This window comes from Symsagittifera roscoffensis, chromosome 6, assembly GCF_963678635.1.
Source record: "Symsagittifera roscoffensis chromosome 6, txSymRosc1.1, whole genome shotgun sequence".
Taxonomy (NCBI): Eukaryota; Metazoa; Xenacoelomorpha; order Acoela; family Convolutidae; genus Symsagittifera; species Symsagittifera roscoffensis.
The window spans coordinates 2,093,619-2,116,764 of record NC_087067.1 but is presented as its reverse complement, the minus strand read 5'-3'; the positions used below and the strand labels follow the sequence as shown (position 1 = coordinate 2,116,764).

Here is a 23,146-nt window from a genome sequence, read left to right as displayed (position 1 = left end):
CGCAGAATATTTTTTGTAGGTAGTGCTTTTTTCTAGCATTCAGATTGCTTCTAGTAAAGCTTTTAATGTTGATGATAGTTTCTTTGTTTCGTTACAAGATTTTTTGGCTTTCTTCCAATGTTGTTTTGAAGAAAAAAATTTTGAAGGCTTTTTGTCAATTCGATTAGTCTTTTTTATGAGTAATGAACTTAAAAAGGAGTTTTATGAACAATTGGATTCGTTATAGCATTTCCACCGCTCTTTGTAGAGTTTCTAGTGGTGCCGGCTATTTTGTTTCGGATATTTTGGACGTTGCATTTTATTGACAAAAACAATTGATTTTCATAGTCGTTGTTATTTTTTATCGCAAACCGTTATTTTAATCGCAAACCGTTTTTTTAATCGCAAACCGTTATTTTAATCGCAAATCGTTTGATTTTCATAGTCATTGTTATTTTTATCGCAATTGGTGCGAAGCTCAGCTTTGCCTCTGAGTTTAATTTTTCATCTCGTCTTCTTTTGATCTGATTAACAATTTTGAAGCTTCTAATTGTCGCTTGCTACGAATAGATGCTTGCTGTGAATTACAGCGTTTTTTAATTACATCGATTAGTCGTTTGCGACGAATTGTCGCCTCACGACTAAAAGTACACATGAAAATAAAACTGAAGAAGTATGCGTTGTGACATTTTAAAACGCTTCTGACTAAAATTTATCGTATTACTGTACAAAAATTGTGTTGGTTTTCAAAATTGTCACTAGTCACTGGTGGAATATGGAATTTCCCGTTGGTACTTTTTGTCTGAAAATATGTCAGTTAGAAGCAAAATGGAATTTAACAAGTTTCCTTAAAATGAAATTAGCTAGAAATTGAGCATATTTTTTCTGATAAGCTATGGAATCGAAGTAAGCAGTCATTAGTTTTTTTATTTTTTAAAAACTTTTTTCAAGTTTAACAAAAGTCGGCTAGCAATGTTGTTTGTAAGTTTTCGAGTAATTTTTGCTGTCCTCTGAAATTATTATTTTTTCCACAAAAAGTCGTAGCTCGTTAACTTTAGGTCCTGGAAGTTAGTATGACCTTCATTATTTCATGAAGTGAATTAATTGAGTTCAATAGCATACAGCTTTACAAGTTATAATTTACCTTAAATTATACAAGTGGTCTGAATTAAACTTAAAATTTTTTTCACTTGTTTCAGAAGTGTATTTATTCAGGTCTTAAAATTGTGTGAAGTTATCACATGACTTGAGTTAAATTGAATAGAATTCATTTCCTCTGAGTTGATCATGCGTGATTCATTTGCTCTTTCAGCTCAGAATAGAAGACAGCAAGAAGCTCTCCCCGTAAAATAACTCGATAATAAAGTCATGAAGAAGTGCGCTTTTATGTAGACCTTGCAACCCCGTTGAACCCATTTTGACAACCGGATATTAATTATCATTCTTTGTGATTCAAGTCTCTCTTTTTTTCTCCTTCTTCTGCAAACGGTGGTTGTGTGGCGTTTGCGCCTTACGGCTAAAATTGAGTCAAAGGTTATTTCATGTTGTTTTCTTAAATAATCGGACTGATGGTTTGTTAATTTCCCATTTGGGATCTCAAAATAAACTGCTACCTATTTAAAGAGCTCTTCAAGTTGATAGATTTATAGTGCTCTGATTCTATGGAAGGATAAGCAAAACGCTATATTTTGCCATTGAGCCAAGTACATAAAACTGTCTAATGCTATTTATGGAGCAGAACATAGTTCAGGGCTGGTTTTGTGGAATATTTTGTCTAAACGCGTAAAGATAGCTTGTATGAGAGTTCATTAAAATTCGGAAAATGGCAAGTAATGCCATTAAAAGTGATCTTTTCAAAAACTATCTTGCCTCAAAATTTGTTGCTCAAGATCGAATAGTTTTTTTAACTACTGCAGTGTTGCAATTTTGATCGCCGTCAGTCGGTTGCTAAAACAAAACTTTTTGGTTAATGTCAATTTTCGAAGCTTAGCTGCCTTTTTATACGGTTCATTAGACGGATTCAGAAAACTGTTGAAAGTCTTTTGCAGATGTCTTGGGCTGATTTTCTAAAACTTGTCTGATTTTGCGCTCATATTGCGTAAGGGTTGAATATGTAATTATTAGACATTTTGCTGGGAAATTTTGATTTCGGTGCCATTATTAGATCCATTTAAAATAAGTATGACCCTAAGTTTCGTTTGTTGCTTCAATTTGATTGCTCTCATTTTGATTGTGATTCGATACAAAAGCGAGAGGCACATTTAGGAAGCAAGCTAAGCAAAAGGCAGAAGAAAGGAAAGAAAGTCGATCTGAATGTCCTAAAACGAATCATATAGCGCGAAACAAGGAACAGAATTGGTATAAGAGAAGCTTGAATAATAGAAGGAGGGAGACATGCATTATGCATGTTGAAGATATGGATGTTCAATGAATGTATGTTATGTATGGATTTGGTAGTGGTGCTGCATTTCTTTAGAGAGATAACTAGCCAACAGGAACAGAAGAACATTTGAACTCGAAACTGATTTGAACAACATTAAGCCGTTGAAATTGCATCAATTGATTCGATTTCAAAAACATGTTTTAATTTAGTGAGTGTAATAAAATGAGCGATGAATCTTTGCGACTTTGTTCAAAAAAATATTGTCGATGGCTCAAAGATCATCATTTAAATAATTTGCAGTCGTTTGCAGAAGCAATAACTAGGTCAAGGACTTTTGAGTAGATCTAGACCAGATGGCAGAAAAATGTTTTTCGGTTTGAAAAAAGTCATTTCAAAAACTGAAAAAAGTCATTTCAAAAACTGATAATATTATGCTGTTTACTATAGAAAAGTGTATCTCTAACAAATTCCCCCTAGGGTACCTAGTGACGAACCTCCCCATTTTGCAATCGGGGGGAAAAGATATCCGAAATGTTTTTATTGGGTTAGGAGGCGTTTTTAACGTGATATCATTCTCAAAGTTCATGAATTATAGAATTACCTCATGAAAGTTTTGCGAACACTTCTTTGTCTATAACTTCCTGTTTGACAAGCAATAAGTCAGACTAGGGGAATTTCAATGGTATTCATTGGAAATGTTTCCTTAGGCCGGGCGACGATCTTGCACCGCGGATGCAATTATGCAACGTGTTGAAATGAAAGTATCACGGTGTGGGAACAACAATAAAAATGCCTTGTGGGTAGGTGCTGCTTTTTGAGGTCAACCGTAATTGCCTCTCTGAATCTCGCGACTTATTAAAGCCTCCCTATTTTTTAATCCTAATTCAATTCAACAAATTTGCCCCTTTTCTGATGCGTGTTTCTCCTTAAATTTCATTTTTTGCAACGCTGATTGCCGAACAGTCTTACTTATTCCATTACTTAAGTCTTTCTCAGACTCATTTGGAGGACTTAGTTACCGCGTGAACAAGAAATATAAGAGGGGAGGGGCTTTAATCTACCGAGATTTGGGGTTGAGATGATTCAAAGAATCACAATCGGGTAGAATTTGGGTATTAAAAATGGAGCGGAGTTTAATCGAAAAGAGGATAAGAGATTACAACAAGGAGTATCATTTGCAAGAACAAGAAGCGGAGTAATTATGGGTTTAAACTGGGCTTTTATTATGACGATTGAGTGATGCGTTAGGGCAAGTTCCCCCTGTTTCAATTTTTAAGACAGGTTTTTATCTCACAATCCGTTTTCAACTCTACTTTTTTATTACATGCGCATAATCCAGCCTGAAGGTCGATGACCTAAATTATCGTTAGTGAGTGAAAAAGAATGTGACAAAACATCCGGAGTAACAAGGCACCTAAAATGGAAATTTATGTTCTGAAATGGTGTTAGTATGTCGAAAGCAATTGCAAAAAATGCTAATCGCTGCTAATGCATTGCGCTACAAGAAGCTGTGACATTGATGGTTTTTAAAGCAATGGTCGATCGCCACCGTTATTTGGGAATCGAGAGCGTCTGAAATTAAAGAATGGTACGCCACTGGTAATCATCAAGGTCCGAGGAGTCCATATTTTATGACGACGATGATGGTAGCGTAATAATTGGTTCATTTTGGGTTTTCAAAAATTTTACTATCATTGTTTACCCAAATTGGTCCATCAATTCACCTTTGAGATTCTTGTCAATTGAAATCTGCCCCTGACTTGAATTTCCAGTTTTCGAGCTGATCTTTAAGTTTCAAAATTAGTTTACAAAGCAATTTTTTTCACTCACAGTCACTGAGCAAATTTTAGAAGCAAATGTCAATTTAAATTTTAGTTTTTTTGCCACCATATTTTGTCTTCTCTGTTTGTTTTTAGTGATCAAGATAATGCCTTTGAAGGTGAATTGTGAGAAATGGTTTTTTAATGAGATTTATTTCAAAACCACGGCTTATTTTTTTGAATGATTTTTTGCAAATGAAGTCCAATTATGAAAACTAGAAAATATAATTGCTTCGTGTTGCCAAAAGGTTCGAATAGAAGGTTGTTATTTTTGATTACATGTTGACTAAAAAAATAAAGGCCTAGAAAATGATTTCCGAGTTCAGTTTGTTTTTAGTAAAAATTGCGCAGAAAAAAAATAATTGAACACACATTTTCTATACAATTGAAATTTGTTTATTAATTGGTTTTTCGTGGAAACATATTTTTATGTCAATTAACGTTGTAAGAAGCTTGTGGGATTGAAGGCCAGAACAAAAGACTTGTTTTTTATCGCGTAAAATTCTTAATCTCCATGGATTTTTTATTATCCCTAAATTGGAAACGGAATTTTCGGCGAAGCTGTTTTCATGTGCGATCACGTTTGTAAAAATCAATCGTGATGTATATGAAGCTTGTGTGGCTTAATATTCAAAGCAATTGGCTCCTAACAATTAAGTTAGGGGTTCAAATCCAAGGGTGTGCTTAATTTTTCATAATCTTTTTTCAAGCAGCTGTTATTTTTTTCGTTCTCATGAACACCAAGCGCTACACCGCCTCTGCATCGGCTATTTGTTCATTTATGTTTCGAGGAGTGTGTTCAACTTCAGGTGAAAAATGCTCAAATTACGTTTTTGTGTCCTAGGCCATGTTACTTTTTTTTAAGTGAAGATAGGCAGTCAGATCCTCTTAGGTAACTGGTGTCGGTAATTTTTTTAACCTAGAAATCCGCTAAAATTTGATTTGAAGTTTTTGATTTTAAGAAAATTACTTCGAAAATGTTCAATTTAATAGCTTCAGATTTTCATGCTAAAGTTTATGCCAGCCTGCCTGGCTTTTTTAATGCGAAACTAACTTTTTGCAAACCATTAACTTTTATTATGAAAATAGCTATTTAAAAGCGTGTATTCTCAGCTTTAAAAAGACGAGGCTTTGCTATACACTTCACATACTTAACAAAACTGCTTGTATCAGATAAAATCATGAATGTTTCAATTGCTCTTTTATATGTCTGAAGAAGTTTGAAGACAATTGCTCGGTACATAAAATTTTATTCCAATTAACAAATCGCCTAACAAAATCACTGAAACATCTCAAACTCAGACTATTATTCTGTGCACTTAGCCTGAGGTAATGTTCTATAATAGTGCAGTTAATTGAGTTCTAAGAAGGTTCGCTAATATTTTTAAATGTGTTATACTTTTTTATTTTAGGACGGTTTTTGTTTAAAATTTTTGTTTTTCTCTCACTAGAAAGTAATGAATGGAGCTTTGGTTTAATTTTTATCGTTTCCATAATGAACTCGTTTGAAATCATGTTTTTTGGTCGAATGCAGTTTTTTTCAAGAGTCGATGACCGTAGTGAAGACTCTTATGTAGGTCGCGATGATTGTTGGTTTTTTGTTAAGGCTAAAATTTGATTTTTCGCAGTTGACTTTTGATTTCCGTTACGCCTGTGGTTTGATAGCTTGATTACTTTAGCGAGCGTAGTAGTTAAGTATGGCTCTGCTGCTTTTCAACCTAACTCGCAAATAAAATGCTCATTTGATGGCACTTTTGCTATTATCACGATCTGTAGGATGTAAATTTTATATAATCTGTCCCTTGTTTTGTTTGTGGCTAGTATTTACCGATCTTAAAGCGGCTTTGGCCCAGATGGAAGGAAGGACGCGAGACTCCTAATCTACTGGTTGGAGGTTCAACGCCGCTCTTAGCACTAGTTTTATTTATACTAGGTGGCAATTATGCTTCATAGCTTTGGAAATTTATTAGCATCTATAGATGCTTCATTGGTGGCTTTTTTTGATAATCTTCTAAGGGCCCGTGCGAGAACTTGAGATTACAAATCTCGAGGTCGTAGATTCGAATCCGATTCCAGCAAAAATTTTACTAATTAGAGGATTGTTTTTTACTTTTTTATTTCACCTATTGAATTTTTTGTCATTTTCTCGCTAGTGTTTGGGGAAGCGCAGCTTCGCTTTAAGTTTGAAATGAATTCAATCTGCGTAGCTTCTTAAGCACATTTGGTCCAGAGTTAACGAATACGTCTAGGACCTGTTATTTTATTGGAAAATATCCTTTTTCAAAAAAATATCGGCCTATCTATTTTTCTGCTCGTGTTTGGTCGGCCTAGTTTTCACGTCAACGTTTTTTGTTGTTCTGTAAACAGTTTTTTTTGCAATTGAAAGAGTTTTGGTTTCAATTCTGTAATTTGTAAAAAAAAATAGCCTTTGACGTTGCATAATTTTTCCTTTTTTAGATTGAAAGCTTTGTCCTGAATTGTTTCGGCTAATTTTTTAATCGACTTTGTGACTGAATTTAGCGCCTTTTGAAAGGTTATCAGGTTTTTTATCTTTTTTTATGCTTCCGGCTGGAAGGGAAAGTGCCTTAAAGTTTAGAATTTCAGAATTTTATACCTCAGTTGTTCATGGCAACATTTATTTGTTTTTTGGATCAATGGGCGTTTACCCAAGTGTTGTAGGCGTAGATGCAGCTTGATAAAGGTTTCTGAATACTTATTAAACACCAGCCGTTGTGTTGCTGGACATATTTCCCTCAAATTGAACATTTTCGTGACAAGTTTTTCGACAATTTCTCACTTTTTTCAAGTTAGTTCATTTTTTTAAAGGAAGGCAAACTCCACCACCGAACAGCAAAATGGTAAAGGTCACAAAGGTTGCCCATTGATATAGCTTTATCAAATTGATTTAATTTCTTTTCTAAATTAGAAAAGAAATTAAATCAGTTTTTTATAATAATTCTCAAAGACCTTTAAGCCCATATTTTTTAAATTGAATTTCGAAAGTTGAACTTGTTTTTCTTTCGTTTATTGACTCTTTTTCTAACTGTCTGCTGGCTATAGTTATTAAAATCTGATTTTGTATATTTCACAAATGATTACTTCGCCTGGCTCGAGTGTGTCAAATGTGCTTTTATGTCCTTAATGTGTTAAAGAAGGCTGGATTGTGAATCGTCATTAAATACTTTTGAAACTCCACCACTGGCATATTTTTTTTTGTCCAATGTAATGTGAAGTTCTGCTTCACCTGTGTAGATTTTTCCTCTTTAACGCCACGTTTGTATTAATTAGGTTGCTTCAGTTCATTTTTTGTTCCATTTGAATTTGCCACGTATGATATTCGCGATAAAGGAAGACAGGTAATCGCGTTCTTTTACTATACCAATTAGAACACCTTCTAATCGAAAAGTACATTGATCGAATATAACAAAATCGCAATTTGCAAAGATTTACTGAGAAAAAATTAAAGTCAAAATATTAATTTTTAAATGTTGAACTCGGAACTTCAATATCTTTCAGATGGAATAATAAAAAGTTGCCAATAATGTTTCTAGGAAAGTCAAAATTTGTCTGGATAAAAGAAACGCTGAGCACAGACAGTCCGGCATTTTTTCGCAAAAGTGGGAACAATAATAAGCGCATTGGCGCTAATTTACCGCGAAAAAAGATTCGAAAAATGAGAACCAGAACAAAGTAGTGTTGAAGTTCGAGTATCGAGAAAAATTCGTGGAAACGTGATCTGTAATACTAATTGCTGTTAGTTTCCTGGAGATATTTGATGCCATGTTAAGCAACTAAAGAAATTAAGATAATATTTCCAGCCAAGGTTACATGCAGTGAAATTTTAACATTTAGTGAAAAGTTGACCCCTCAACTCAAGATATGGCATTTAGATTTTTGTTTCAATTCTTCGTGTTGCTTCATTTTTTAGGATATTCAGAAAATTGTTTTTGTGCTATAATTTAGTGTATTAACCAATTGTGCAAAACTTAAATCTGCAGATTTTTTAATAGTGGTGAGCAGGGCCCGATTTCGGGGATTCCAACCCCTCCCGACCCAAAGGGTCCCCCCTTTGCACTTTTTTTGAGAAATCCATATTTGGTGATGGACCCAAAAATTTTGCAAAGGCGCCTTGGGCGCCCATACATACTAATTTTGAGGGGGGGGGGGGGGGGGGGAGCGCGCGTCGAAAAAGCGCAATGTTTGGTCTAAATTTTCCAGAAGTGCCTAAAAATGCCTTTTTTGGCCTGTTTTTTTTTCAAAATTTTGTCTGCAGCGCAGAAAATTTGGCCAAAACCGGGTTTTTTTAGTTCTTTTGGAGAGCTCGGAAAATCAATTTTTTCGACCTAAAAATTTTTTTTGAAAATACGCCTCCCCTCGAGAAAATCCTAGATCCGCCCTTGGTGGTGAGTGTAAGATCGTAATGCACTTAAGTTTCAAAAGCTAACTGTTTTTTTTCCTGTTTCAGAAGCAAACTCAGGAAAAAACTGCCTCCCTGCACTCCTACTTCTCGGTTGTGTCGTCTCGTCGGCACGACACGGCAACATTCGGCGACCACCTCTCGGCCGCCGATGAACGACGTCGCAATCCGAGTTGGGACTCGGTTAGCCACCGAGAACTCTCGACCTCTAGCGGACCAGTTCAACCCGCGTTTCACGAGCAGTCCCCTAGTATCATATCTGAAATACTGACGACATCTGATTGGTGCGAAAATATGGACGAAAACGCCAACCCTAACATTATCACCTCTCATGTTATTTGTAGCAATACGATCATTCCTGCTGTTGCCATAAGTAATGATCTCGATAGAAATCGTAACAACAGTCCAAGCATGAAAATAAGTCAATTGATAAGCGAAGTTGGCAAAATATCAAGTGACGCAGAAGATGCATGTTGTGTTGAAGAGTTGAATTACGACAGTAATGGAAACCTGATTAAAACAGAACATGAGCCGTCGATTCAGTGCAGTGTATACGATGGCTGTCGGGAGGAAGCATCCTGGAACCAAAAAATGGCCAATGTTGCTTCAAACATTGCGGACCAAGAAAATAAGAGTGCAATTGCAATGACTACTAGTAGTAATAGTGTTAGAAATGGGGGGTTGCAGTTCAAACAGAGTTACAGTTCAAAGGCCGTTACAAATGCTTCTTCGAACTCGACTCGCCACTCGAATAGAAACAAATTGGACAACCACTCAACTTCTTATAAAGTTAGTTACTGTTGTTTCTGGCGGCCGACGTACTGTTCTCACAATTTTTTCTGTGCACGTTTATTACTTAAGAAGGCATCAGTTTACTGGGCCTAAATTTTGGGACTGAGTTTGCTTAAAGTGGTTAAAGGTCAATGAACGAAATGAAGACATTTATTCAGGCCGTGTTGTTTTTTTTGCTGTTCGGTTTGCGATTGTTTTTTTTTTAAATTCAATGCATTTTCATTTGCCAAAGAATGTAAAAAAAAGCTGTGAAAAAAATACCCATCGAACCAATTTTGTTTAATTGGGTTAGTTTTATGGAAAAAGTCCATTTAAAGAGCTTTAATAATTTTTTCTTCAAATGATGGCAACGTGCCAGTGAACTCATAATTTTTGATATCAATTTTAGTTCATTTACTTTGGTTGTTAAACGGAAGGCAAAATCTTCTAGCGAACATTAAAAGTGTAAAGATTTCGAGAAACGTATGTATCGAAAAGTGGATTTTAACTTCCAGATTTCCAAGCTGAATCAAAAATTAATCTATTAATCCAGTTTTCTGAAGGGTTAATTTTGTCCAAAAAAGTCAATCATAAGTTGTTCTTACCCTTCGTGAGCTTAAAGGGCATATTTTTTCCTCGAAACTCGAAAAATTTTTGAACACATTTGTTCACACTCATTTAATTTTCGTGGTTTGAATTTTGATTTCTTTCTAAATTCAGTTCGTTCCCTTGTTAAAGGAAGGCAAGCTTCACTATCGAACAGCAAATGTGAAAAAGTCTCGAAAATATTGACCTTTTAATGTGACCTTTTTCATTTCGAAAATAGGTTTCAATTATCACAATTTACCCATTGATCCAGTTTTCACAATTTGGGTTAATTTTAATCAAAAATTGTCTATCATTACACTTTGAGCTTTAGCGAGCGACGTATAATCGTACGACTATTCTTTTTTTCCGACCCAAGTAGCAAATATTGGTGCTATTTTTGGTGCCACCTTTACGGCTTGTTGATAGCATGTGCTTTGACATTTGATTAGTAATTAGTTAACACAATTGATGCATTTTTGATTCATCAAATGAACCGAGAAAAAAAAGTGTTTCAAAGAACATAAAAATAATAAAAAATTGAGTTCAAAATTTTTCACTCATTTTATCTGGCAATTTTGAAATGCAAATTTTGTACATAATGTGGCTTTACGCTTTCTCATTTTTATACATTGTTGGTGTGGATGCCTTCAGTTTTGATACATTCCAAATTTTTATATGCAAAATTGTGTCTATTTTTAGATTTGGTTCCTTTTTTGCTGCATCTCCTTGGCAATTTATTAGCATATATAGCAGCTTTATTTTGACTAGTGTTTATGTTCGTGGTCGAGAGAGCAGTGCGTGAGACTCCAAATCTGCGGGTCGCAGGTTCGAATCCGATACGTAGCAAAGTTTTGTAATTCGAGGCTTTTTTTCACTTAATAAAGCGCAGCTTCGCATCTGTATAAAGTGCTTGAAAAATTACCAGTCGTTTTTTCCCTTTCCGTGAAAGTTTTCCGAATGTTTTTAGGTATTTTTTTAATGAATTTTCCCATTAGATTTTTTTCGGAAAGAAACTGATTTTTCCTTTTTTTTACAAATTTATGCTTTACCTTTGTTTTGAGTTTGTCAATTGCGTTTTGATAGTGGTTATTCCTGAAAAACTGAAGGAGTTTTAAAAAAGAAAAGTGCTGCAATTTTTCAAATGGTCATTGCTTCAAATGTTACAGCATACCTTTTTATATGGCTTGAGCTGCTTTTTGGTCGTTTTTCGCTATTGATTGCGAAGCGCATCTTCGCTTCTATATGAATTCTTGAAATTCAAACTTTTAGAAAATCAAAGAGCTCTAAGGCCATCTTATCTTTTTTTCGAAATTCGACAGTCGTTTTTTTGTTTTCTTTGCGTACATTGATTCTTTTTTAAATGTCAGTGGTTTTTTAAAAGACCGACATTTAAAAGACCGACATCGGTGGTTTTTTAAAAGACGTTTTAAAAGGTATTTCAAACCCCATGCTTCAAGCACCTTTTTTGTATTTTATTTTAGATTTGATAGGAAAAAAAAAACATTTTTACCCGACAAAAAATCAATGGAGAGTGTAGAGAGGGGAGGGGGGGAGGGATGCTGCCCGGAGGAATAGTTGCCCCTTGCAAGAAGAGTTTTCTCAGGAATTTTTTTTGAATTTTCGGTTCTAGCTGCCTGTGGGCGATGCAGCTATTTTTAGGCGATATAATTTGTTCTAATAACTGATAAGGGTAAACAATTCAGTAAGGAGGTCATTGGCACTTTTCCATTTGTCAGTCTGCTACGTTTTATTGCCTTTGAGTGGGAAGATAAAATAATTGAAAATTATTTTTCACAGACTGGAACTAGGTTTCTTAGTTTAGTTACCAACTGCTTCATTAACGCATGAAACTAATACTTTGGTCTCGACACTTGAAAAAAATTAATTTCAGTCTTAATCTCAAATGTATTTTGTAGGAAATTTAGGTTTCTCATTTTTTGTAAGTTTCCGCTCCCTTGTAGTCCTCATGACGCGGTAGCGGAGTTATTGAAAATTGAGTAGGGCTGAAAAAAAAGAAAAAGGCATAAAGAAACCCTCCCGAAGTGTTTCCTGAATTGTTGATTATCAAACAAATACCAAGATGATTCAAATCCAATCATTCTCAAGGAGCGTGACGGAATTATGTCGTAGGGCAGTTGTATCACTATTTGTAGTTTTATATTGAAGAAGGTTCTTGGCCGTTATTCGCAATTTTCATCATTTTTAAAATTTCTTTTCAAATACTAATGTGGTCGCAGCATTCTTTGCTACTTAAACAGTAACTGGCTACCCTTGTTCGATGTATTTTTTGCTTTGCTTTTTGTTGCTAGTACCACCAAAACTCTTCAGACAAATTTCTATTTTATGAAATGAACGAACCATTGACTTTATGTTAAACTACTTCTGATTTTTTTCTGGCAAGCAACGCCAATTTTGTCCTCTGCTTGGATAAATCATGCTGCGTATTTGAACTCTTTCGTATTTTTTGTTATTACAATCACAAGCCTTCATTGATGTCTGTTCTGAATACGTTTTCTCTGTAGATGCATTGAAATAAGAGCGTGCGTGCCATACCATCTTAAAGCTGAAGCTACGTTGGCTGGTTCCCGTTCGTTCACTTCACTTTTACTTATTAAACCATGCTTGCTGTGTTTCCACGCCTGAAAGATACCAGATACGCGGTATTGATAAACAGAGATTACAAAATAATCGGCTGAATAGTCTGATTTCTGTTCGAATTCTGAAATTTTCCTAATGTAACAGCGCATTTTACATGACATTTTATGGTTTCCAAAGCGGAATTCAAGCCATTTTTGGAGCGCTTGAGATAAAAGGGGTCCATTGTTGAGGTGGCTTCAATGTGAATGGGCGAAAGTGGTCCAAATTGAGTTCTTTCTCTGGGATTAGGAACTGAGGAAGAAAACAAGAGTAGTTGTAGCCCTGAAGCGTTTTAACACTCCTTTGTTCGAATCAGGGCGCTTACATGCTAAAATAGAGGCATGGCCTTTTAAAAGAGTATTTAACCGTGACGCAATCTCATTCTTTTTATTTTCGCATTTGATTAAGTGAAAAAGGCAGGCTAAGCATTGAACTCTTAAGTTGCATAACAAACAGATTTACCATCCAGCTGAACGTACGCTCGAGTTATAACCAAAATTACCTTTACGAAAGCAATGAATATATGACCCGCAAATTTGTTTTCGGCGAGTTAGGAACTTGTAATGTAGCGAGTTAGGAACATTAGGCCAATTCTATTTGGCCTACTGTCTGAAGTAAACGTCAATGATTAAAAGTAAAATCATTTTTGAATGGTGGGACCAATTGAGCAATAACCCCTCGTTTTGAACAATTGAGCTATCTCCCCCAAGCAAATACGTTAAAGCACTATAAAAGAAGTTTTCAAACGCGAGCCGGTGGTTGAGGTGTATATAGCTCGCAATCAATCGGCTACCTGAAGATTTTTCTATATGAATGTCGATAGAAAAATTTTGATTTTTCGGATTTTTTGTTTGGGCGATTATTGTTTGAGGTAAGCAAGTTACCAGGGTCAGTTCTCTGATCTCTATTTATGTCAAAAAACCTGCAGCATCTTAATAATGTATGGAATTGCACATTTTTCTTCAAACAAAACAGGAAAAAGCTGTTTTAATATGCAAATAATTTGGCCGTTTTTTTTTTCAGTTTGAATCTAGTTGTTGATTTTTTTATTGTGATTTTTGTTTCTCTGCGTTTGTTGGAGAATCTGACGTACAGTTTTATACAATTGAAAGTAGTTCATCGCCCAAGCCGAAATGGTGGGGGGAGATATTTCCTAATTGATCCGAATAGTGCAATTTCATGAGAGTCGATGAACGTAGTTCAGACTCTTATATAGGTCGTGATCATTTTTTTTTTCAGGAAAAGTCTAAAAATTTGTTCAGGCTCCAATTTACTATCAATAAATTTTACCTATTGATCAAGTTTTCTCAGAGTTATTTTTATGAAAAAATTGTCAATCATAAATTGTTTTAGAGTTTTAAGACCATCTGTTTTTTTTTCGAAATTCGAAAGTTGAGATGTTTTCCATAAATATGTCAATCTTTTGTTTTACCAAAATTCCGTCCATTGACTCTTTTTTAACTGTCTTTGGCTATATTATTAAGACTGCGAACTTAGGTACACTTTTGCTTAGACTTGATTTTATGCTTTTTGAATTTTAGTTTTGACTTATTTGTATGTCACAATGAATGTTCTCGCTTTAACTTAGTTTCAGCTGGGAGTATATGGGCACAATGAATATGCCTGAGACTCAGTGGAAAGAAAACATTAAAATTAAAACTATCTTTTTGGTGTTGTTTTTTTTTGGCTTAATTTTGTTTATTAAGTGTCAATGAAAATGTTGAAATTGTTCGCGCCCAAATTTTTTTCTGCGATTTGTTTTTGGATTACTTGGTGTTCAATTCAAATTCATTTCAAGAAGGACGCAAAATATGCTCCAATAACCCTGGTAGAAATGACGCGAAAAAGAAAAATTGTGATAGACTGTTTTGATAGAAGATTTCAATTCTTCGATTTCCAGCTGGATTAATAAAGATATCAATTGTAAAAGATTTTTGAAAGCGTTATAATGTGATGTTTTTTGTTTGTAACAGTTTTCTCTAAGTGGGTTAGTTTTATGAAAAAAGTGCGCATCATAAAAGATTCTTTAATTTCAAAGAATTGTAGATTAATCTTTAAAACAAACATTTTTTTTTTATTTTTCTTGTTCATTGGCACTCTTTCAACTGCCTGCTGGCTTTGTTCACTACTTACTAATTCGGAATCGAAGGTGAGCAGCGCAAGAGTTTGAGTCTATAAGTTTCTCCGTAATGTTTTGTGAGCACATATTAGAGTACCGTTAAGTGATAGAAAAGTTTCTCTTGAGAGACAGCTGCGCTGTGAATTTTTATTCCTTATAAGTCGTGGACTCTTTCAATCAAAGAAACGTTTTTTTTTAATTTTTGGTCAACCACGTAACTGTAATTTTGCTGAGCTATTTGGCAACCTTTACATAAATTGTGACTGAGAGTTGGAAAAATTCAAATAGTTGAACTGTTCTCTAAGTGGTAGATTAGCAACAGAGCCAAGTTGAAGTTTTTATGATTCCAGAGATGTTTTTATCAGACTGCAACGCACGAATGTTGCTTGGAGCAAAAAAAAACGTCGGATAGAAAGAGAGAATAAACTTGATCAATATTTCATGTGCATTTTCTGCAGCTTTATCGACGCTTTTATTGTTATTTTTCGCGTTCAGTGAAAAAATATATATTTCCAGGCTCCAAATTGACGTTATGTAAATGGTGCAATTATCTGAATGTTTTTACCGGCAACTTTTTTTTTCAGTGTTAGATGCGATGATAATTTACAATTTTTGCAACCCTGATGATTAATTACATTGACTACGTTGAATCATTTGAAGAGTTACCGGGCGATATTTATCATTTAAAGCGAATATGTCTGTTGTTATGACAATAAGGCTGAGGACTTATGATTGGATTAATTAAATTAAAGGAATCAAAGAACCAAGCGTTGCATTTGTTGATGCAAAATCGAAATCGAGTCGCTTTTTTAAAAATGAAAAGAATAAAATGAAAGACAAATTAAATTTTATTTTGGCATATATTACATTTTATCGTACAAGAGCAATTGCCGCCGTAATATATATTGTCAGCTATAAAATTGTTATTGTCATTTTGAGAATTGAAGTGAAAACAGATTTTTGGTGGGATTAATGGAATTTAGTTTTATCATAATGAGATAGTGTCACACGCTCTAAATCGAATTTTTTCAATCTGTTTTGGCCATATTTTATTTCTAAAGCGTCGATTTATGAATATGTGTAAGTTCATTGACTAGGTCAATAACAGCGTTAAGAGGACTTATTCAATTCGTTCAAGCAGATGCTTCACGCGTCGTTTAATTCGTTTAATACTTACAAAAATATTTCATGCAACGCCTACTGGTGAACAGGGAGCAGTAAAAAATCAGCAGTGAAAGACTTTTTAACTTTTTTCTACTCTTTTTTGCTCTTAATAACGTATAAAAAGAAAAAACCTACAATTTTGCCCTAATTTAATATTTAAGAAATTAGAAATATCGTTCAATTTTCATTGAGACAGTTTTCTGTGCGTTTTTTTAGTAGTTTTTAGTTTAATCGATTTTATTGAATATTTCCTAATTCGAATATTTCCTATTCAGGGGCGGATTTAGGGGCCCCCTACAGGGATTCGACCCCCTGTCGACCCAAAGGGGTCCCCCTTTGTACTATTTTGAGATATCAATTTTTGTCTGACGGACCCTAAAATTTTCTAAAGGCGCCTAATTTTTTCTATTTAATAATTTTGAGGGGGAAGTGCGCGCCAAAAAAAACGCAATATTTTGGTCAACATTTTCCAAAAAGTTTTTTGAAAGCCTTTTATTAGCATGTTTTTTTAAAAAATTTGGCCGAAACATGATCTTTTTAGTGCTGGGGGAGAGCTCGCAAAAATCAATTTTGTCGATCTAAAAAAAGGTTGCCAAAAATTTAAAATCTGCACCCCCGCCCTCGAGAAAACCTTGGATCCGCCCCTTTTCCTATTTATTCCCAAGTTGAACATTTCTCATTTTCCTACGCCTCACGCTAATATATTTTGATAGATGTGCTTTTTCGCAGAGCTTGAGTCATTAGTTATTTTAATAGCGGAAGCTGTATGCAAGAATCCGGGATCTTTCATTTTCTAAGGAGGAGGAATCCTTCAAATTGCTTCCTTTTAAAAGATTAGGTCTTTGAATGAATAAAAGTTTAACGGATTCTCTGATGGATTATTAGAATGGTCATCGCTGATTTTGCTGAAAACGTGCGTATTATTGGCTTGCACTCAACTCACTGTACAATTTAAGTTTATTTTGGCATCTGTGATGATATTTCAAGTACCATGGCAAAAACAGATAATAACTTTGTCGTCAATAGCTTTCATAAAAGTTATTATCTCGAAGGGAATTCGAATATAATCACATTTGGTAGTGAGCGAGAGTGCGAGGTGTGCATCATTTTGGGGATAACTTCTTGCCGGAAAAGTTTAAATTAGATGATCTTAGGTAGACTTAAAGTTCAGATAATCGTTTTAATTTGGGAGGCCTAGCCGGGCAAAGGCAACTACTCATTAGTGTTTCTTTTGCAAAATGTTCGGTTTTTCAGCAACCTAGTGTAGTGGTCAGCATTGTTTCAGTACAAGAGTAACAATTTAATTTCAAAACAACGTTTTACGCGGAGCAAAGAAAATATAAGCTATTAAAGTTGGGTGCAAATTAGACAACTTCTGTAATTGTTACACATGAATTGAAACAAACTAACTATTTTCTTAGTGTAATAACTGCCGCAATTAAACAAATTTTTAACAAATACTAAACAAATCCCGATTTTTGTTTAGAAACTTGAGCAAACCACAAAACTAAACCCTTAATAAGTTGAAATGAGGCTGAACTTTTTATTTCACGCAATCTCAACAATTTTCATTTTGTTCCGACCACTGAAAATGGGGAGAAATTGGTATTCGGGTGTGTTATAGTTTTTTTTCCACGCAAAGTCAGATACCTTAAATAATTGTCGGAATGGGTCGAGTGATATACCAAATTAAAGCCCTTTCAGTCGAGATTTGAACGAAGTTAAAAAACTTTCATAAAGTTGTCCCGGTGTCGAGACAAACTTGTTCAAAATTTTTGACACTTAGTTCAATTTTGAGCGAGTAACGATCGTTGTATGAAAATTTTACTTTTGTTTGGACTTTTAGGCTCAAAAAACTCAATTTTACTATAAAGACAACTAGTTTGAGATGTATAATTTTGTATTTTCTCGGCAATTTTAAAAAAAAAATTAAAATTTTAATGCAAAAAAATTAAAAAGTTTACAATTTTTTTTTTTCAGTTTTATTATTTTAGACAAATTTTATCAATTATGTTTGAATCACAGAGGTTCTATGCGTTCTTATATTTTTCAATTTTCACCAACCACTAAAATCAACTCTAATTTACAGAAAAGAAAACGAAAATAAAATACTTTTTTAGTGAATATGGTCGGAACAGTCTGTGCCACTTACACAGCAACCGGCTATCCTTTTTCGTTTTTGGAATTTTTATGTTTCCGCACTCGTGAACACGACCAAAAATTGATTTACGTCCCCAGTTAGGTTTCCATAATTGTCGTTTCGGAGTTCTGTAAGTATTCGGCTCGCGAATTGAGTCGGACGTTATCAATTGAATTGCCAAAATTGCTAAATATCAATCGATGGAGCATGACCGAGTAAAAATTTGGTGTGGCGTGGAAAAAATGGTTCCTTGGTTTTACCTAGATTCAGAATACACTCCTGAAATGCTTATATATGAGCCAATATTGATTTGTTAAATAAGACCTGTATATAACCAAATCGGTTTAACTAATTGGTTATTTGTTAAATCAGTTTAACATACCATTTTTAAAACCAATTGGTTAAGCCAATTATTGTTAAACAGTTAGTTATATTGGACATCACTGCGCACATCGTAGTATTAGAATATCAATTGAAGTCACAACTTTTTGTGCTCAATTTTTATCACCGTTAGTTTTTATTTAGATTCCATTTCGATTAGCATGAGCTATGTGATTTTTTGTTCACGCTCCAATTTGAGTTTTTTGTTTTTGCAGTTTGATTTTAGTTTCTTAAGCTAACATCAAACTCATTTGCTTAAAGAATTTTGCTCTCGAGAAACAAAAGCTCAAATGAAGCGTAAAAAATGTAAATTACTTTCCTTTTCGAACTGAAAAAATACCTATTCACCCAGCTTACTTTAATTGGGCTATTTTTGTGAAAACGAAGTGTCCAACACAAATTTTTCTTGACATTCAAAGCTTCAACGTGATGAGCTGAGGTTTTTTCGATAATTTTCTTTCGCCATTTCTGAGTTCATTAACACTTTTCCAGTCACTGTCGTTTGGCAATGTTCTTTTCAAGAGCTTTTTGTCATTTTTGTTGCTTGTGATTGCAAAAATCAGCTCCGTTTCGGTGTTTACTTGAATAAAGAACGGTCTTTTGTTGATATGAGGCTAAAACTATTCTTGTGTGTGTGATTTATCGTGCGTGAGAATTTGTACTTTGTAACCTTTAAGTAAGCAAAACTTTTCGTCATTCAGAAGAAAGCAGTATTCTGAGGCAAGGTATCATAACGCTATAGGACGTTATCATAACAAACTAATCTTGGTAAGTTGCATCGATGTTGTTTGCAGAGTGTATGTACCATCTGCATCTTCTTATAATTGATAAGTGTCTTTCGGTGTTTTTTCGTCGTTTACATTAGTGAAGCACCGAGTTAAAGACGTTTTGGAGTAATGTTAGAGTAATCAGTAATCTTAAATATTAAATGGATGACCAAAAAGTTGATGCCACGCTTTAGCTGCCATAAGGCGCAATGGTTAAGAGCGACCATTGAGCTTGACGTTTAAGAACAACTTCTGAATCTAGAATATTTCAGATGTTTTCTTTTACAATCAAATTGACGCAGCAGATCTTCTAAACATTCTAAAGTATGGAATACTCAAGAATTTTTTTGAAAAAATACGAAACTTTTTCAGCAAGTTGAACTCGATCCAACTTCAAGGCTAGATAGTACATGCCTAATTTCGTCTCAATTTTTGCGTTTACAGTTTCATTTCAGTCTGAAAAGAAACAACTGAAAGCATCAATACCCATGCTTTGAAAATGGAAAACTAACTCTTAGCTTGAAGTTTTTCAAAATTTATAGCCTAAAAAGCTTGCTTAGAAAAACTTGAACTTATAGCGAACCGATTCGGTCTACAAATTAACTTGAAATAATTTGAACTTTCATAGCTTTGAACCTTGCTTAGGAAAACTTAATTTTTTTGCGAACCGATTCCCTCTATTAAATATCATGGAATAATTCAAAGTTGCATAGCTCTAAAATTTTGCTTAGAACTGTTTCTTGCGAACTGCTTTGCTAAAGTTTTTTGCGAACTGATTCAGTCTACAAAATAACTTGAAAATTTCAAAGTTTCATAGCTGGAATAGCTTGCCTAAAAACTTTAATTTTTTCACGAACTGATTCGGTTTATGAAATAACTTGAATTATTTCAAAATTTATAGCCTTAAAAGCTTGCTTAGAAAAACTCCATTTTTTGCGAAACCATTCAGTCTATGAAATAATTTGTAATAAAACAAAATGTCATAGCTTGAAAAGCGTGCTTAGAAAAACTTAAACTTTTTGTGAAAGATTCGGTCTACGAAATAACTCGAAAGAATTCATGTTTTATTATCTTGATCTAAGACAGTGGCTGCCCTTTTTTCCCAAAATTTTGCCTTTTCAGATTGATTACATACATTCTGAAACGAACCAACTAAAAACAGCAACCTCCTTGCTACAAAAACTAGCTGTTTGCAAACCGAATAGGGCTATGAAATGTTTTGAAATATTTCAAAGTTTCATCGCTTGCATAGCTTGCTTAGAAAAACAAACTTTTCGCCAATCGATTTGAATAGCTCACTTAGACAAACTTAAGCTTTTCGCATAACGATTTGGTCTTTGAAATAACTTGAAATAAATCGAAATTTCATAGCTTTAAAAGCTTGCTGAGAGAAACTTCAATTTTCCTAAAGTTTCTCAAACCGATATTGCTCAGCTTAAAATTTTTCAAAATTTAATGGCTTGGATAGCTTGATCAGAACAACAACTATTTTTTTTGCGAGCCAATTGATTATTGGAGTCGGACTGGCTATTTCTATTTAATCAGAGTCGGAACTCATGTTTGATGTTTTAGCTGGGGTCGTATAACAGGTCAAAGTTGGGTGTCCACAAACTGAAGACAAGAGTCGAGGACCTCTGGACTCCCCAGACATTCACATTCACCCCCATCAACTTTGCAAACCCCCCTTCCCAAGGCTGCTGGAGGACTCCAGTAGCACACAGGACACATGTAGGGGCGCTGAACCTCCCACTAGGGTCCACTAATGGTGGGTTGTTTGGAGGCGCGTTTCGAAGTTTGTGCACTACAGGAACCTAGAAACAAGACTCTTGAGTTGTGTTGTCATTGGTTTTGTCTGTTCCAGTTATAGATGTAAATAAAAGCGAAAACTTTTCCTGCAACCCAAAACTTCCGAAACAAACAGAATTTTTTCGAATCAACAATAAATCGAGTTGATGATAAATTGATTAAAGTTAAAAGTTGATTTAAAAAAAGTGATTAGTGGCTTTGATCAATTCAGCTAGAGGGTCGAAAATAAAGGGGGTTTTAGCAAAAAAAAAATTCGAAATCGCTGGCAAAGTCTTTTCCTCCTGTGATTTTCAAGGCCCCTGTTTTTTATCGGAAGGTTTGGTTTGGATCTTCTCTCGCGGACCTACTATTCCAACACTGTTCTTTACTCGATTCCAGTTGCAGATCACATCAGGCAAATTGCCATTAATCCATCTTCACCATAAGAGTCTATACGGTGACGTAGCATTACTTATACATGTCATAATTTCCACTTCTTCTTTGTGTCAATAAGTATGCTATGCAAATTACAGCTAATTTAGAAGCCAAATTACCAAAAAAATATACGTAATGGGATTATGCTGTATGACTTGTATGCTAGATGAGACGTCACCGTTCTATACACTATACCACACTCGCAGCATGGTTTTGACACCGCAAATTGAAGTTGTTAACAGCTCTGATAAAATTGGTAAACCACTTTTACCATTTGAAGATTTCAAAACTCTAGAGTAGGATCCGGACTAGGTTCGAATATTATTCAACCGAGTTACAAATTACTTTCTGATAATGAAAATCTCCACTTTTTGCCGAGCTACCGAGGAAATTTTTTGTTTGCTCTTCATTTCAGAAATGTGCCATTTGAAATCGCTAAGTTTTTAATTTTGGCCCGTTACTGCACTATGTAATTACAATTAGCTGTGTCAACCCCTGATTCATAATACATGCTTTGTGCAGTAATTGCATTTTGTGGATCGCATTCTATTAAAAATGTAAATAAAAATAGATCTGTTACCTGTTTAAACTCGAAAAAAAAACAAAATAGCCTCAAAAACAAAGCGTTTATTTATTTTAGTTTAATACATTAGTTGTTACTTAAGTGTTGTTGATACCGTTGGTTCGTTTGCGAAACTAAAACATTCTGAAATCTACGAATAATGTGTTATCATTGAAATGATCAGATTTCAAGTAATCAGGATTTTGTAAAGTAACCATCGAGTTAATTTAACCCCCATGTAGAGGGTTTTCCATTCGATTGCTGCTTAAATTACTTGTTTTTCTCGGAAATGAGAAAGTTTTTTTTTCATTAATCGAAATTTGATTGTTTTAACCCAGTGTTTAAGTTCATATTTGTGGTACAATTTAGATTCTACTGATACTTAATGAAAACGTAAAACCTTTGTGTATAAGCTAATTATCTGCTTTAATTTATCATGAAAGTTCGTATTTTTGTATTGAGAAAATTTAAAATTTTGCTCAATTTTTGTTTTGCATTTGAAAGTACCTTTAGTGCCCTGTTATGAGCTAAAGCTGTGCAATTTTTTATTCATTGTCATCTCGAAAGTTATGAAGAAAAACGCTCGCGATTGAATTTTTCAAAACAGAGATTTAAAACAATGTTTATACAATAACTCGTAAATTTGTGGCTTTAAACAAAAGTTGAAAATACATCGACCAATTATTTGGTCTCACCCTCTATATATTAAAGAAGGGAACAATTATGATGAATATTTTTCTAACGGTTTCTCGTCTGGTAATACAAGTTTGTCGTTGACCGAATGTGGTTGCTGCATTCATTTCAGTCGTGATTCGGATTCGGAAATTTTTAAAGCATATACTTATACTTATGGAATCCGAATCACGACTATGCTTTAAAAATTTTCTCCCTGACGATAAATAGTTCGATTACCTATACTATTTGGCCACAAATTATTCTTGGAAAATGATTAAATCAGTGAAGGTGCAAGAAAGCGGTGTTTAATAGTTCATTTTTTCAGGCGATAGGTCGCATTTTTTAAATTGAAATGTATTCAGTTTTGATCAGTACAGAAATGAAAAAATCCGAAGTAGTTAGGAGGAAGCTTTTTGATGTTTTTGCTTTTCAAATTGAGGTAGAATAACTTCAACTTTCGAAAATATTGAAAATTTAGAATAACATCAACTTCCGATGAAATAGAAAATTTAGAATTACATCA

The 23,146-nt window shown here is 34.3% G+C and overlaps 1 protein-coding gene across 2 annotated transcripts in view; it reads left to right on the top strand.

Annotated features, from left to right (window-relative positions):
• LOC134847927 (uncharacterized) overlaps positions 1-22,431 on the top strand; it is a 53,003-nt gene extending 30,572 nt beyond the window's left edge. For both annotated transcript variants that reach the window (XM_063865217.1, XM_063865216.1), the window contains exons 5-6: positions 8,648-9,388; positions 20,739-22,431. In XM_063865217.1, coding sequence (XP_063721287.1) covers positions 8,648-9,388; positions 20,739-20,981 — 984 coding nt within the window. In that variant the 3' untranslated portion in view covers positions 20,982-22,431. The remainder of the gene's footprint in view (positions 1-8,647; positions 9,389-20,738) is intronic.
• Positions 22,432-23,146: the final 715 nt, after the last annotated feature.